This window comes from Copadichromis virginalis, linkage group LG7 (assembly GCF_057382275.1).
Source record: "Copadichromis virginalis isolate Kocher_CV1m ecotype Utaka linkage group LG7, C_Virginalis_male_GT1.1, whole genome shotgun sequence".
Classification (NCBI taxonomy): domain Eukaryota; kingdom Metazoa; phylum Chordata; class Actinopteri; order Cichliformes; family Cichlidae; genus Copadichromis; species Copadichromis virginalis.
The window spans coordinates 39,525,929-39,544,421 of NC_140624.1; the positions used below are offsets into that span (position 1 = coordinate 39,525,929).

At 36.6% G+C, this 18,493-nt stretch overlaps 1 protein-coding gene across 3 annotated transcripts in view; it reads right to left on the bottom strand.

Annotated features, from left to right (window-relative positions):
- The window catches only part of galt (galactose-1-phosphate uridylyltransferase), a 96,681-nt gene that overhangs the window by 75,475 nt on the left and 2,713 nt on the right, over positions 1 to 18,493 (bottom strand). For all 3 annotated transcript variants that reach the window (XM_085463330.1, XM_085463332.1, XM_085463331.1), the window contains exons 2-7: positions 17,050 to 17,219; positions 16,675 to 16,750; positions 16,438 to 16,486; positions 11,692 to 11,821; positions 11,058 to 11,114; positions 4,223 to 4,345 (exon numbers count right to left, since the gene is read on the bottom strand). In XM_085463330.1, coding sequence (XP_085319456.1) covers positions 4,223 to 4,345; positions 11,058 to 11,114; positions 11,692 to 11,821; positions 16,438 to 16,486; positions 16,675 to 16,750; positions 17,050 to 17,219 — 605 coding nt within the window. The remainder of the gene's footprint in view (positions 1 to 4,222; positions 4,346 to 11,057; positions 11,115 to 11,691; positions 11,822 to 16,437; positions 16,487 to 16,674; positions 16,751 to 17,049; positions 17,220 to 18,493) is intronic.

The window sequence follows — 18,493 nt, forward strand, 5'->3', positions numbered from 1 at the left end:
ACTCCTGCAAGCTTCTTTTGTTCTTTCTGTCTCTCGTTCCATCTACTTGCTTCTCTGCCTTCGTCTTACTTTACTCCTTGCAGTTAATCTGAAACGCTCTTCACCCATTCTTAAACTTGAAATACTTTTTTGGCATAAAAAAAAAACAACTACAAAAGAACCAAAAACGCTTTCAATTCAAGAGTAGGCTACAAGTAGAAAAATATCACTGTCTAGTTGTATGTGACTTTCAGCTGCATTTTTAATATCTAATCAAAATAATAATGACCACAATTTACGGTAAATGAGCAGGAAAATGAACAGTTTACAAACCAAAAGTGAAACTTTAGCAACTAACAGAAAAGAAGTTAAGGGTCTTTTTATATTTAAAAGGCTTATTTGAGTCTATGCGTGCATGTGCACGTGTGTATGTGTGTGTTCATAAATGTTAACTGATGAATCATCCTAACTAAAAAGTAAAATAAAAAAGTTCAACATTATGGATAAAAAATGATTTCCTTTCTTGCAAATATTTATATAAAATGATTGGTATCAGTCTTTCAAGGCCTTTACATTAAGTATGCAGGTGGTGCTCATCAGTCTGACTTTGCCCAAACATTGCTTTTTAAAAGGAAGAGCTACTCTGGCTACTCTCTGGTAAAAAAAAAACAAAAAAAACAAAAACAAAAACTAACTACCATGATCATCACTATTTAATAATGTTGTATATTTATTGTTGTGCGCTTCCCCTCTTTAATATATAGAAAAAAGTGAAGTCAAGGCAATTAACTGTCATGGTGTGTAGGTTATACATAGTGTGAGAAATGTGATGAAGAGGGCCCAAGATCCTTACACAGGATGCAGGCAGGAATTAACCAAAGAAAGACATTTATTTAGAAAGTCCTGATTTTCTGTCTTCTTTCTCAGAATTATGAAAAAAGTCAGAATTCTGACTTTATTGAACCCTCCAACGCATAGTGAGAGCTGCAGAGAGGATCATTGGTGTCTCTCTCCCCTCCCTCCAGGACATTTACAGCACCCGTCTCACTAAAAAAGCCCTTTGCATAGCGGCTGATCCCACGCACCCAATGCAAAGCTTCTTCAAGCTGCTGCCGTCAGGGAGGAGACTGCGGAGTCTCCAGGCCAGGACCAGCAGACTGAAGGACAGCTTCATCCATCAGGCTGTCAGGAAGCTAAACTCCCTCCCGATTCTGCCCCCCTCTCCCCTCTTCTCCACCACGGTCTCACTGAACTCTGTCACACACACACACACACACACACACTCACTCTCTGACGCACTCACTGGCCTGCTCCAGTCACTTTGTGGAGCATTGGACTGCCATTACCTCATAAGACTTTGTTGTTACACTATCTCTTACCGTACACTACTAAATCTCCATTTGCACTATTTGCCTATTTTGCACCACTATGCCTTCTTACTTGAATATTGTATATTGCATAGCTTTTTTTTTTTTTTTGTTATACGTAAAATTGTATTGTATTTATTTAAATTTTTACTTTTTAATTATTTTATTTGCATTTTTCTAATCACTAGGGTTTGAGAGTAACGCAATTTCTATTCTGTGTATGTCCTGTACATGTGGCAGAATTGACAAATAAAGTTGACTTGACTTGACTTGACTTGACTTGTCTGTAGGTTTTAATATCAGGTTTAATGTAGACATGAAAATGTAGTCATTCTTGTCATCTTGGTAGAAAATATAGTTTGTGATATTAGTAATGTGATATCATTACTTTAATTGGGAATAGTTGCCCCAGTAAATTTACATCAAACTACAAGAACATCTTACAGGTGGAAGTCTAAAACTGAAGGCACAGCTAGGTAATATCATTACAACAAGATCAACTGGTAGCATACTGTATTTTCCGCACTATAAGGCGCACTTAAAATCCCTTAATTTTGTCAAAAATCAACAGTGCGCCTTATAATCCGGTGTGCCTTATGTATGAATTCTGGTTGTGCTTACTGACTTCGAACCGATTTTATGTGGTACACGGCGCTCAAAAATCTGTCAAGAAATGTTTTAGTATGACTTTGGTAAGCTACGAAGCTGCACCGCTTAATGGATTGTCAGAGCATTACGGCTACCGTAGTCAGGAGCCTCGTGGAGTAATCTGGGTCCAAAACTCCGTCAACTTCAGGTCCCAAAGTCAAACGAACACTGCGGCATCACTCAGAGTTAAACACTGTCTAAATTCTTTCATCTTTAATAAAATGATCAGCGTTGCTGCTTTACCAGGTGTAACAACTAAATTTAACATCCAGGCATCCATGAAAACAGAATTTATTAAATTTAACGGAATTAAGTTAGCAGGAAGTTAGCTCACTAGTTTCTACCTAAACATTATATAGCATGTTCTGACTGAGAGATTTCTGAAAAAATTAAAACGTACAGCTCAGCTATCACTTCCAACATAAATGTAGAAAGGAAAGTAAACAGCAGTGACGTTTGTAGGGTTACTGAAGTTCGGCTAGCTGGTATATAATGATGTGCTACGTGATTGCTAGCGACACAGCTATGTTAGCATAACATAAACAGTGAAGCTGGAGGACGAACGCTAACTTTTTTCCACTCGATAAAAGTTCCCAATGCTGTAAACAGACCAAACTTCAGTCAGGAGAATTGAGATAATTAATCCACAATACAAGGTTAGTCATTAATATACTGCAACAACACAGGAATGGAGGAGCTGCGAGAGAATTCAACATTGATTAATCAATGGTACGGAAGTGGAGGAAGCAAGAAGAATGAGTTGAGTAAAATTTAATCTGATTTTTTTTTTCCGTTTAATGCACCTTATAATCCGGTGTGCCTTATGGTCCAAAAAATACAGTATTTGGGTAGCTTATGGGTGGATAAACAAAAGTGAAGCAGGTTTACAAAAAAAGGGTTTTAGCTGTGAATATAACCTGAGGTTAAGTATATTAAAGTGGCATAAGTAAGCCAGTTCTCCATGGTTTCAGATAGAGATGTAAAAATTCACTCCCAATTCGTTCTGGGTTTCTGCTAAGTGTATGCTCACTAATAAGACATTTGCCAACCTGCTAAATGTACTCAGTGCTGTCTTCAGTGGTTACTGCTGCTGATGCTGTACACATGACTGAAAGATCACTCAAATACACCCACACTGAGTTTTCCTGTTCTTCTGGCAGGTTGAAGATTGATGCTGCAGCATTATGTTAATGAGCATCTCTGCTGTCCAATCACACGCTTCACTGACCAAGAGACAGGCAGATGATGTGGATGGGAAATCAAAAGAGAATGGTGAGGTATAAGTAAGAGAGAGGAAAAGAGCAGCATGGCAGAAAAGTGTAGTAAAGTAGACAGATAAAGAGAGCAGTCATGGTGAGAAAAACACTACGGCAGAGGTTTGCAGGCATCCTGCATTTCGAGGAATTTCCATCAACATTATATCAAAAAAATAACTGAAGTAATATATTAAGAAAATCATTTGATTAAACAGGCCTTCGGAATCATGTATTATGGTTTGAGTTGCATATTTGACCTGGGAGACCACATCTCTTGTACGTCTCCTTGTGGAGCACACATTAGACATCAATTTCTGGATAATACACTGGATACACTTTCCATAATTCATGACTTTAGAAATTTTGAATCTGATAATAACCTGACCTCACAGGAAGAGTAAAATACAAGCTTTGGGAACACTTTATAATAGCTACTGTTATTAAATAGGAACTTGACAGGTAATTAAACTTCTCTTAAAAGATAATTACAAAATTACACAATGGAATGAGTTCGGTTTATGCACCAAAACTACAGTGTAGGATTTAACAAACCATGCTTAAAATCTACTCATCCACAACCTTAAAACTGGACAATGGAAAATTTTGCTTAAAGGGTGCATACTGTATTAAAATGGGGTCCTGCCATGGCACAGATACCACAGTACACCTTCATCCATCTCTGTGTCCAACAGTTTTAGACACACGGCAAAAGAAAGTCTTGCTGTTATAATTCCATATACAATAAATAATATAATTATTTTAAATTACCCAAATGTAATTATTGAATAAACAACTGATGGCGTAACTAATCATTCAGAAACATTATTAATTATCATTAATTAATTATTATATATTTTGTTTGTTTATTTTGTGAATTAAAATGTATTAAATTACAGATTACAAATTACTATTTCAAAAATGTTCACGTGTTTTAAAGGTTACCAAAACAATGTGTTTATGTGTGAGCCGTACCTTTTTCTCAGCCTCCCGTTTGGCATATTGCAGCAGCATTGGCTCTCCGTGTTTCTGATAGTATGCTCTCTGACAGCGGTCTGACAGGGCCGGCTCATTAGGAAGAAAGTTGCTGGCCCACACCTATATGAAAGCAGAACGCTGATTATGATCATGATGATGATGATGGAGATGACAGATGGAAAAACATAGAATATAGAATAACTTAATATATATATATGTGTGTGTGTGTGTGTGTGTGTGTGTGTGTGTGTGTGTGTGTGTGTGTGTGTGTGTGTGTGTGCGCGCGCATGCGGTTACACTACAGTGTGTTTAGATAATCAAAGGGTTATTAAGTGAATCTACCCACTTTTTCCCCACTGCCCTGATTCCAAATGACCACATTACATTTGCTATTTAATAGGGTGATTCATCAATATCACTCAATCAATAAATGTTTTACAGATGCAGAATTCAAGCTTTCAAAACACTTTCTTTTCTTTCAGGCTTCTCATATTGATAAATGGGTTTTCCCCTGCAGCCACAGGCTTTCATTTACTTCAATACAAAGTAAAAATCAGTTCCCATACACTAAAACTTAATTAAGACAGGTACTTTATCAATGTGAAAAGCACTGACTGGCCCTGAGAATGTATTTTCTCGATGTGCTCCCCAGTCAGAACCTTTTGTGAACCCGGTTTGGTTCACAAAAATAGATTTGGACTATTGTGACACCCTTCTCTCTGCCTCCAATAAAGTTCTTGTCTATTCTTAATGAAATCTGGCCGACACCTGGGTCTTCATCTGAGGCACTCAGTGGGTCTAGAAAGTTTCTGTTGGAAAAGAATTACTTGCAAGTCATAAGATCCTATTGCACATGGGCTCAAAATTATCTACTGCAGTTGAAACAGTTGTTACACATTAGAAATCTGCTGTTCTGCTACTGTCTAAGCTCATCACACGCAACTAATCAAATGGACCAAGGCTGTGTTTCAAATATGGTGCCAAATGCTTATAATTATAATCTATTGACATTTGTTGGGCTTTTTGCTTAATTTGTCGACAACTACCAATCAAGAATTGGAGCTCTAAGGTTTAAGACGTATGTGAATAAACTCTCTAGTGAGTAAGGAAGTAAATAAGAAAGTGAATTATAAGGAAACACATAGTGAAAATACTCCAGGAAAATAATTTAAAGTTAGCAAAAATGACAAATCTCTGTCATTGCGACACCTGCATTTTTTTTTTGTCTACTCTACTGTGCTTGGGATCACTGCCCTGTTACATTACCCAGTTTTGGGCAAGCCTTAGCTCTCAGACAGCCTCACATTTGACTCATGAATATTTTGGAATACAGAAGAGTTTGTGGTCAACTCAATGACTGAAAAATCTAAAGTTTTGTGGTTTGTACAAATGCAACTTTGCAAATCTAAGATGTGCTGTCATGTTATTTTAAGAACAAGCATGGCTTGTTTGTCTTCTAAACAAGCCATGCTTGCTTGGTACTTTTCTATTTGTGCCCTTGGGAATTTTAATATTTAACATGCTAACTGAAGCCTGTAGATGAGTTTGAAATGTAGCTTTTAATTTTTCACTGGGCACTGCACAGTCTGACATCTGACATCCATTCCTGGGAAAATTGAGGCATTGTTTTAATGTTCCAGACCAGCCAAACCCAATACTGGTTCTCCCAGAGGTGTCTTCCTATTCAAAGGGAGTTTTCCTTTCCAATGTTTCCAAGTGCTTGCTCATAGTCCTGTGAAACCTTTTTTTTTGCTTTGTACACACAAAATTAAATTCTTGTGATAATTGCACCTGGCAAGAAAAATAAAATAAAACAACTGTCTTGATCGTTAACAGAGACAAACAAATTGTTCAAACTTTGCTCTCATCAACCACCAACTGGCATTCCCCACCAGGCTATGTTTACTCTAAATGAAACAATGGTATTATCTCTGATTGAGAAAGTGAGCATCCCTGGAGAAAATGATGCTGCAACATATTCATGCAAATTTATGAAACAAAAGTATTTTTTTGGTTTCACACTATAGTTCAGCTGCATTCTGGGAAGCTTTATATGGATAATAATGAGCATCAGACCAGACATTTGCATTACCCATGCAAAATATAGGATTTTAATGGCTGTAAAAGCAGTGCCAAATAACTCAACTTGACAGTGCACGTTAAATGATTGCCTAAGACAACTGTTACTGAAGTTTTGAATGAGGCACTGTATTTAATTTGGGGTTTGTTAAGAACATCACTGCCTCCCTACATATACTTGTGCTCATTAGTGTGGATGCAGAGTAGACAATGCATTGTATATTCATCCTCTAAAGACTGAAAACTTCACCAGAATATTGATTAGGTATGTGGCTGCTTTGTGTGCATACGTCTGTTCTTTTAAGGTATTTCTTTCTACTACGGTGATCTTGCTTTCTAGTGGGATGTCTTTTTTAATATTTGTCAATTTTATTGGAATCTTTTAGGTCTTCCATAGTGTTCTGAAATCGAAAATAGCATATTTGTGTCAGGCATCAGGAGTAGATTTTCCAGTTAAATCATTCCACTATATGATGAACAGAGTAATAACCGGAGGCATCCTCTGATACTTTAAATCAAAATCAATTCAAATTCAAATTTTATTTGTCACGTACACAGTCATACACAGTACGATATGTAGTGAAATGCTTGGACAACTGCTCGTGACCTAAAGAAAACAAAAAAGGAAAAGGCTATGAATAAGATAGGAAATAAATATGAAAAATTAAAAAGGGTAAATTTAACTAGGAAGGAATAAAATATAAATTAAGGTTAAAAATGAAATAACTGTACAACACAAATTAGAATGAAGGGTAAATTTAACTGGGAGAATAAGATAAAATATATAAATTAAAGTTGAAAATAAAATAACTGTACAACAAAATACACAATATAGAACTATATAAGAATGTATGAAGAAATATAAATAAATATATACAAAATAACAGCAGCGTGATTTAAACACCACCGCTTTACACTGTGTTGGAGATTCCTTTCTGATTTCAGACTTTTTTTACCCATAATGTAGTGCAGGGATAACACAGTGACAGATTTGAACCTGTCAACCTTTCCTGCTTTGAATACAGAAATTTTAGGTGGAAATGCAAAATGGTTCCTACTGAGTGCAGGCTGGAGCTTTCATGTTCTCACGGTGCCTACGTGGCTTCTCTCTGAGTATTCCAGCTTCCTCCCACAGTTCAAAGACATGCATGTTAGGTTAACTGGTGATTTAAATTAACTGTAGGGATGAATGTGAGCACAAATGCTTGTCTGTCTCTCTGTGTTAGACCTGCAACAGACTGGATAGGATCCTGGGATAGGCTCCATAGCCCTCACAACTCTGAATTGGGTATGTGGAAGGAAATAGATGGATGATAATCAAGATTTTCTTCTTCCCTTTCAGTCAGTTCTGCTGACCTTGCCCAATAGTTGTCATATTAACATGGGTTTGGATTTATGAATAATACTTAGCATGTAATAAAACAAATGCAATAAAGTAATACTTTTAAGCAGCTGGAAGTTATTAATGTTTCCTGGCATGTTGCCTCAAGCTGCGATAAGACCCTTTCCACAATCACTGCTGTAGAAACTAGATTTATGTTCATATTAATGGCTTTTGGCTAAAGGCTGCACCATGCTTTTTCAAGCATGACCCTGGGAAGGCAGAAAGAAACAGACTTTGTTGTGTTTTTATTAAATGTGCACATGCTGTTTATCTTCATACTTCCCGGTACGTGTAGATACATACATGCCTGCCAACATCTGCAGTTTTGGGTCTATTTGTACACCTGTGTTTTGTGTACATTAATTAATGGCCAACAGGAGACTGCTAATTCTCAAAGAGAGAAAATTAAAGAGAACACAGACAAGAAAAACAAAGAATGTAATTACTCTGGCAAGATAAAACTTCTGAAAAAAAAGGTATTATCTTTTACTGCAAATAACAACATCATCATGGCTTTTACTTCAGCTTCCAAGTATAACATCTGAAATAAAATATATACTCTGGAAATAAATATTAACTCAATGAATATCTGGTCCTCACGGTCAATTCGTAGCACTTTGCAAAATTAATTTTCTATATTCTTTGGACTGCTTACATAAAAAAAATTATATCACTATTCCAGAGGCATATGTTTTCCTTCCTCCACTTACATAAAAATACATAAAGCTCTTTTCCTTTGAGACCAAAGTTATCAGAAGCAATGCTGCCTCCAGAACATGATTAACATTTTCTGTTGATTATTCTTCAAAGTCTTAGATCTACCCTTCGTATGTGTTGGCCTGGAGGGGTTGCCTGGCTGTACACATAGACGAACACACGTTTAAACCACTCTTTTCTTGGACTTTGATGTCTAAAGCAAGGGAAATCTAGTCTGCAGGAAAATCCTAAATAAATAAATAATAAACATTTTCAAAAAGCCCCACCAAAGACTGGATCCAGGTTTGATTCTTGATCTTTATAACAGACATGAAAAACTAAATACATATGTGTCCTTTTTATCTATTTACAGTAATGGAAGTGTATTATAGAAATTTGGTGTATAGAAAGTATACGTATCTTCAACAAACTTGGATTATTTCTATTACAACTAGGGGTGGGTTTTTATAATCGATTCATCGATTAAAATCGATTCTGGCTTGGATAACGTAAAATCGATTCATTAAAATCCTGAATCGATTTTTTAATATAAATTTATTTTGTCCGAAATGCCAGAATCTCTGGTGACATCTCACAAAATTTCAAGAACCACCAAACAGTAAATGAGAGCAGGTACAGGGATTCTTCACATAGACTTAAACACAGAGCGTGACCCGCGGATCAGAATCAGTTAGATGTCGCCTTTCTCACAGTCGGGGCTGAAAGTGAAAGCCGACAGCTCGCTGATCCGGGTTGTGTTCACGCCCTTTATGCGCTGATTCTAAGGCTGTTAGTTTGATCTCTCTCCAAACAATATTGACCGAACCAGCAGCAAAAGAAGATCCAAACGCTTCACATAAACATCGTCATGAATTCACTCTTTTACTGTTTTGCTTCCATTGCGATGCGCAGCTCTCTCTCTCTCCCTCTCTCCCTCTCCCTCTCTCTTTCTCTCTCTCTCTCTCGAACAGTTTTGCTTTCTTCATTATTCGCTTGCTTGTTACGCACAAGTCTACTGTTGTTTACAGCGCTGTCGGCCGCTGTTTTTTTCCCTTTTACATTCTTCCGAAAAGAAAACCTCATTTCTGCTGTTCAATACTGAACAAATTTAAACTTTTTAAAATTATTCAAAATGCAAAACGCTTAACCGTGTCTCTAATAAAACCGCTGTAACTTCAGAGGTAATGTTCATATGTTGATTAATGGTTTTCTTTCGTTTTTGATGTACTGCAGAATATTTTTTATAAAATCCCAGGCCAGGAAAATCACCTACATGTTTTTCTGTGTTTTATCTTCAGCTACTTTGACACAAAGGCACCTGCTGTGATGCTCACAGCTTGGATAAAGTCTTGCGAGTGTCAGCTTCCTTTTTATAGATACAAAAATATGTAAATGTACTGATCTGAATTATATTTCTGACTGTCAAAATTTCCCAGATTTAAATGGAATCGAATCGAATTAAATCGAATCGTGGATCGAATCGATTCGGGACCTTGTGAATCGGAATTGAATCGATTCTAGAAATCAGTGACGATACCCAGCCCTAATTACAACCCTGTTATTTTGAGGTTGCGTACTGCCATCTGTTGGTCATTTCTATATTTCAGAAAATAGCAGCTGATTCAGATTCTATTATGGTTTTGCTTCTATCTGTGTAGTGATGAGCATATTATTGATTTTATTTATTATTTTTCATTGATTGCCAAAAGGGAAGAAACTAATCAACTAAGCCAATAGAAATCCTTTTAATAAAGCTTAAGAGTTAAGAGGGTGACATCAGCTTTGTTTTCAACACATTATTTTAACTATGCTTTTAAAAAAAAACATAGGAAAATCAACCCAGCGGTGTTTATCAGAGCTAAAACATCTCTATGATTTTGTCTCTGTTGTTTGCTCAACATCACACAGTAAGGTGACAGTTTGACAGGAAATGCCTCCCTATTTCAAGTTTTAGTTCTGCCTTATTAAAAGGCAGGAAAATATGAGCACAAGAAAATAGCAAAGCTGTAAGGTGTGATTTGTCTTTAGAAAAAGTAATAAAGGAAGAAATGACCGACACACAAATACAGAATTGTTGATAATTTCTGGATGAAAAGTCAATTAACAGCTTCTGTGCTGAGGCTTGTCTGGTTCAAAAACTTTTATATGAAAGCTTTGCTGTTGGGTTTTTTTTTTTTTAAATCACTTCTCATCTTCATTGTCATAAACTGGTCGCTCAGATGTGCAAATTGGACCAACGAGACAGATTTGTATTGCAAATGTGTGATAAGAGAATTTAAGGTTTTGATGCTGCAACATGAAAGTAGCTGGAATGAGTGTATGTATATATTCTTGCACTTATTCTCACTGTGAGGACATTTCATTTATCAATGAAGATGAAAAGTTTGTGGGAAATTAGATCCAGCATTGTTTTAATTGCCCTTTCACACATGTCGCACACAAGAGGAGATTACTACTGAAATGTGAGGTCGCTGCCAACGCAGAGCATGCAGAAGGAAGGACAGACTATTCTCACATGGCCACAATCAGACATCACACAGACTTTCTGCTAGGAAGCTGGCAGGTTAAAGACAGTTTAATGGTCGATTCAACTCATTATGACATTTGCATTCTAACAAGCATCACCATGACTGCAGTGCATATGCCAAATCAGGTAATGTGTGCATCGCTTACCTGGCAGTGAGGATGTGGATTTGAACAACCCATCATAGCACCCTTATTCTCGAAGATCTAAAAACAACAGCAGCAACAACAACAACAACAACAACAACAAAGCAGCAGAAGTTAACACAGGATTTAGATAGCTGTTCTTATCTAAACAGCATGCATTTTCTGGGCTGGATTGGTTGACACCAAGTATGAGTATCTGAGTATTAGGTGTTATATGAATTTCTATATCTAAGGAATTATGACAAAATGCTGAACTGAAACAAAAGGTGTATTTTTTAGTTGGGTCCAAATAAGTGTACATCCTACAAATGAACAAAAAAAAGCTTCCAAAAATATTATTTAATATTTGGCATGTGGCACATTTGAAGTTAGACATCTTGCCCATGTCCTGCTTTATTTGAAACAGCTGTTTGAATTTGTGAATTTGACCGGAGGCGTCATTAAAATTTTATGTGATCCAATAAAATACATATTAACGTGAAAAACTAGAGACGGCAGAAAATTGAAGGATTTGTGACAGGGTAAAAAGGTTAGCAGTTACAATTTTAGATGTATCCAGCCCTGGGAAAAATAAAATCAATAATGTGACTGTGTTTGTGTGTGTGTGCGTGTCAGAGAAAGTGAGAATATTGCATACCTGAACCCATGGGTAAATAGTGCCTAGTTCCTCAACAAGCTCCGCCCACTTGTCTATCACGTTTACAACCTCTTCTTTTTTCATGAGAGGGAGCGTGACGTCTGACCAGGGATGGAAACACATGACCTTACTGAGGAAGGCATTTAAAAATGAAAAAAAAGAGAAAAAGAGGAAGGAAAGGTGGTTATTGGTGTTAAAAGACTGAAACAGAATCTAACACTTGCTGAATTAATTAACCAGGATCAGCTTCTCAAAATTAATTAACATTAATAACTTAACACTGCACTACCAAAAAGAAAAACAAAACAAAAACAAAAACAAGAAAACCTATTACGATGCCTATAATAACAGCAAATTTGAGTCTTCAGAAATTTTAGCCTGCACACCAGAGGGTAATGTCATAGTGGCTTAATCGATCTTCTATCCAGGCAACAGTCTACGCACTTACAGTAGCATTAAATGCAGATAAGACGGTGGAAATGTCACTAGTTTTTTATAGGGATTTGGGGTGATGTGTTCCTTTTGTTGTTAGAGGTTCATTTAAGACACATTACATTGTTGCTGTTGCTCTTCTTGTGAATAATAAGAATTGAATGATGTCATTGTTTTAGTATAAAACAGACCCTTGCTCTGTTTTTGAATTTCCTGGTTAATTAAAGCAGTGATAATCTGGGGGAAGGTAAAAGTCATTGCTATGCACTTCCCATAAACTGCCTGTCAAATACAGCTACATAGCCTTTACTTTTGATTTTCTGTTGACTCTCACATTGGCAGGGCCCTGGGGTTCAGTTGAAAAATTACTGCACATAAAAGCAAAGCTGACATTTTGCTCCTTTTAGATTTAGATGAATGTCACAAACAGACATGGATTACAACTACTGGTTGAGTTCAATCTTGTTTTTAAGAGGTAATATTATAAAAAGTGAAGTCAAATAGTCAGTGGAAACAGAATGGAATTGGTCTATGAAAAACAGAGCCAAATAACTGAACACAGAGTAATAACCCTAAAAAATGTCTGCAGGAAAAAAGAGAATGGAAATAAATGCTGATGGATATGTGAGAAAGTGAAGGTGCCATTAATGAATTGTGTATTCTTCATGTTCACTATATAAGTTAAACTACCTCACCTGGCAATAAAGTCTAAAGTCTAGATTTAAACTACGGTTCTAAATAAATAAATAAATAAATAAATAAATATATAAATATATATATATATATATATATATATATATATATATATATAAATGTGAATTCTATGACAGCTGTGAACAACTATTTGCGTTATTTTTAGAGAGTCTTCCTTTGTGCAACCAAACAAAACAACCTTTTTAAGCAACCAAAATAGCTGTCACAACTATAACATCGTATGTTACATTTAATGAGCCAGACTCCTAACGATAATAAAGGTTTATTCAGCTAAGAAAAAAAAAGAAAAAACAAAAAAAACAAAAAGCAGGTCGTGGGTGGGGGGTTGTTTAGGCATTTTAACCAACTTTTGTAAACAAACAGCACAAATTAAACATCTGACACAATGAAGCTGATAGAAAGCAAAAAGTCAGAGGATCACTGAAGATATCAGCACTTGCTATTTTATTTATATTTCCAACAGCAGTTTTTACTGTGCACCAGTTTGACCAGCTCATCAAACCATGTAGCGCAGCTAACACAACATCAAGCAACTGTGAGCTTTCTCTTTTAAAACAGTTTACTTTGGGCTCTGTTGTAAAATGTCAAAAATACTTTTTTTAATGCATGAGGTCCTGTGAAAAATTAAATACATCCGTATTGCTTCTATAGGAATTAAGGGGGTGAGTAACAGCCAGGTGCTGCTAATAAAACACGCTTGATTAATTGATCTTCCGCAAATGTAATCACCTCTGTAAAAGCAGATGTTTGGGCAGATTGCTGGCCTGAAGCATTCAGGTGTTTGTTAACACAATGCAATAATGTTCCCAGCAGTGGATGTTCCAGCAAGTTCACCCTAAGGTCAGACTGTGCAATGTTGAGACAAATTGCAAAAAAAAAAACCTAAGGGGTACTTATCAGACTACTCTACATGTTAAATGTTCATTACAGCAGAATTACAAAAAGACTGAACAAGTCTGGCTTGTTAGAAAGGGTTGCTATGAGAAAGCCTCTTCTCTTTAAAAAATATAGCAGTATAGCAGGAATATATAGAAGTGTAAAAACCAACAATCAACACAACAACTGTCAAGCACGGTTTGCTTTCCAGCCACAGGACCCGGGTACATGGCAGTCACTGAGCTAACCTTGAACTCCTCTGTATATCAGAGCAATCTAGAGTCCAATCTGAGGGCATATGTCGGACATCTAAAGCTTGGGCGAAAAGGGGTCACATAACAGGACATTAGCAAATGAAAGACAAGACTCAAGGTGGTTGTAATGGTCCAGTCAAAGTAAAAACCCAAATGAAATGCTGTAGCATGACCTTAACAGAGCTGTGCTTAAACTAAATTGAGGGGTTTTTTGTTTTTGTTTTATTACTGTATACACAAGCTAGCTTTAAAGTAAATGAGTAATTAGATGGAAATTGTTGATTTCCAGAGACATTTTTTTCAAGAAATATAATCTTAAGTTACCTTAAATCTGACACAACAACAAAACCAGAACACCTAATTATCTCTTGAATCTTCCTTTTGCTTGAAGTTAAATTTAAGACAAAAAGACACCTGTACTGACAGCAAATTACACCATTAAATAACTATAATTATTGTAAGGTGTCAACTGACATTGCTTTTACTAAAAGTTTTAGCAAATTTCAAAGTCCTTCTTAGAAATATTCCTGGGCAGCTATACTTAGTTTTCCTAGAAAGGAAAACAAGACACTGTCAGATCTGTAAAATAAAGTGAGACCAATTTTTTGTCACCACAGTGCTGAGAGGGGTACTATGATAAAGTGTTAAAAACGTTCTTATTTCTTTTGTTGCACTACAGCTTTCTATTGCCTTCCGTGACCCAGATCCCCTAAATTACATTTCCAATTCTGCACTCCCCTCTAATTGGCACTGAACTTTGCTGCAGGGTACAAAGATCTACTTTATTTTTCACGTTTATTATTCTGTTAATATGGCCACAAAAGCATATACTGATCACAGATACACTAAAAGGAAAGCAGCAGCATGCTGGATGTGTGAACAAATATGAATACAACCTCACACTGCGAGCAAAATCACACACTCTCACCTAAAGTGAGACAGGGGAAGAAAAGTACCCTAAAATGTACTATATTTTTTAAGTCAGTCACTGCTGTTTCTGTGCTTCATCACATTGCGAGTGTGGTAAGCAACACCTGACGGCCTCTACATCTGCCAGCACATGGGATTTAGAAAAGAAAAAAAAAGAAGAGTCTTCAGTTTTCAACCAGCACAATATTTTTTGATTAAATCTATTATTCAGTAGTTATGCAACTCTGCTGTCAGACAGAATCAAGCAAGAATTCCCAGAGCACAGGATTGTTTGGGAATGTTACCTTCAGACTGAATATTATTTATGCAAAAATATCAAAAAACTCCAAAGCACTCTCTATTCATATAAAATTTAAATCCCTTTATTCTTGTTAGATTTAACCTTCGAAGGCAAATAAAGTTTATAACAAAGTAGTAAAATGCATTTTTTAAGAAAAATTTTACTTTGTTCTTATAGACTTAATTTGCCTTTGAAGATGTATTTATATTATCTGTGTGGTCTTTTTTGTCTGATTTGAATTGACTTTGGTGAATTTTTGGTGATTTTGTTGATTTCTGGGCTCTTACATCTGTCCACTCTTATTGGTTGAGTTTTACTTGTGGAATTTTCCACTTTCACCTTGAAGTTTGCTACTAGTAAAACACCACTTAAAAAATTTCAACCACTCATTTTGTCTCTTATAAAGGCCTATATGCCACAACCTGTTGGAGTTTTAGGTTCATCTTTTAATATTTTACCCTGAAAGCACTCCTTAAACCAATTTGACAATTATATATCTTTGATTCATAGCATAGCAAGAATCATGTGTGGCCAAGTACCCAGAGAGGGAAAAATGTAATCTGTGAATTTTTGAAATAGAAAATGCTGTGTATTGTATTATAGAAGTGTGCACTAACAAAGGATTTAGGTCTTTTTTAAGCTTCTCTGGAGATGTATAAATCCAGCAGCCAGTGTTTATTGAGCTGACTCCTGTTGTAAAACATTCTTCAGTTGAACTTTGTAGAATACAAGATACACCCAGGAATAGGCATTTTGAGCTACCGAAGGACATGTTATTTATCAGTGTGGATGGATTTAGGAAAATATCACTCATGCACCAAGGAGCTACAAACTAGAGTACTGATAAAACATCTCCATCTGCTGGTTGCACAAAATAACATCACTTTCTAATGTATGTACGGTGGCTTGGTGATTTTGTTTTGCTCAAGTTCAAGATGTCCTGAAAACAGGAAGCATGCAGTGCGTTGATGAACAAAATTAGCGTCATCTAATAGCTGATTATGATGAAGATGATGACAACAATGAATTAAGAGTTGCCTCAGCATGACTGCTCTGATTGCAGTCATCAGCTTAGATTTAATTAGTCATACATTTGAATGCATCATAATTTTGAAAAGGAACACTGATTAAGATGCATCGTGTCCTAGATTAAATTATAACTTACCAACTGCATATTAATTTATACTATGTATTATACATTTCATTATGAGCACTGCATTTCATACACATATAGATTGAGATATTAAGATTTGTTCTTACCAGACACCTCTTGCAGCTTTAGACTGAAATAATGGATCTTGGTCTGAACCTGAAGAACAAAACAACAATATATACTTTATCATATTTAAGTATTATAACCAAATAGCTAAAGAGCTACACGAAAGTCGAGTTTGCAAGAAAGAAAGAATTGCAGTTACTTGCTTAAATATTTTATTAAAAAGGTACTGCAGTTACTTCTCCTTTTCCTTACAGTATTTAGACTGCACTAGAACTCACCAGGGTCTGGAGCGTCAGGCTGAAGAGCGGGGAAGTCATTCTCAAACACAAAGGTACTGTCATAATCTGGATTCCCCTGGAGAAAAGCAGACAGTTGGAGAGATATTAGAAAACAGCAGACAAAAAACATTTTCTTTCAAAGCCCAAGCAGAATGAGGAGTGAAGAAACCTCTTATTTGGAACTGCTGGCAATGTTACAGCGCAATTTAGCATTATGTATGATTGTTAATGTCTACAACATCAATAATAAATGGAGAGAAGAATAGATGAACTATCCACGACATTATCAATATGTTTTCCAATGGATGCCTTGTTTGTGGATTTACTACTTGTTGTGATCAGAACCAAAGAATGCTGTTCAATGCCTCTTCTCACCTTTCCATTTGCCCTTTTGTTCCCAGGACAAAGTGGGTTATTTGGGTCATATCTTGGTATGTGCTCCTCAGGTGGTCTTTCAACTTGACCTGCCCAAGGTCTCTTCATGCGGTGGGCGGACACAAGAACCCAGCTGTCCCTAAGAGGGTTGTAACGCAAGTGCTGGTGCTCTAAAGTTACACAAGACAAGTGATAAAATGTAACAAGACAATGTAATAACACACATACATTATTGAAACCACAGGCTTCAAACATAAGGCCCGGGGGCAAAAATTGGCCTGGCAAAGACTCCAATCTGGCCCCACTGGACAGTGGGGCTGATCAATTAATCGGATTTTAATCACGATTACGATCTGGGCTTTCAACGATCATTAAAAATGACTGAGCCGATTATTAGCCCCTCCCTCGTGCTTTACTCTCGCGCTGCTCCGTGTGGCAAATCGAGCGCACCTCTCTGCATTTCGAACACGTGTCACAACAATTAAGAGCAGCAGTCTCTATGGGCTCAAAATGTGGTCATAAATATTTTGTACTTGTAAATCGGTTTTGTACTTGTAAAAAAGATTTGTATGTGTAAAAAAGATTTGTGCGTGCGTAAAAAAGATTTGTATGTGTAAAAAAGATTTGTGTGTGGACTTAGCCCAAAAAAAACCCTGCAAGTTACAAGTACGAATTTTGACCCTATTTTTCTTCCTTTAAGCTGATTGGTCAATGTCATGTCAATCACAAATTAAACAATCCAATCAGAGAACAGATGGGTTTGGCTGTCGGAGGGGCACTTTTTTGAACTGCAGGTCCTTGAAGGGTAATCTCTATATAAATATCCGATAGCAGTTAGGTCCCCTTACTTTCAGCAGCTGTTGAAAGGATAATGTTGTGGTATGTCAGTGGTTAGAAATACATTATTACTTTAGGATTAGTTTAACACAACGTCAGGGCTGACCCGGGACCATTGCTGTGAGTCACAGTGCGCAGCATAAAAGTCCTTTCACATCGGACGCAGGATGTGCTGCTAATGCTAATTGCTAACTAAAAGCAAAGGATCCAGAATTTGTTGCTGGCTGCTGAGCTCTGTGGGTTTTTGCAGCAGCTCTACCTGTACTAGATGCACCTGCTCCTTGTCGTTTTTACCTCTGACTTTATGTGAACTACAAGAGTTTGTGGGGTTTTTTTGCTAGTTCTTCAAATGTTCAAAAAAAACATGTATGCTAATTCATAACGAAGAAAGCTTTGTAATGAAGACTGTCATTTCCAAAGCACTGCCCCCCCCCTGCGTCTGCAGCGCTGTTGAAAAGGCTGTGGAAGTCCCTGTATTAAACACGTAGTCCTGTGACACAAAAATCACCAAACTCGGACGACCACAGACTGTTTTCCTTCGTGGTGATGAAGGAAAACGCTGGGTTGGCATGTAAAAGGGCATTTATTCCCTTCAAAGACCTGCAGT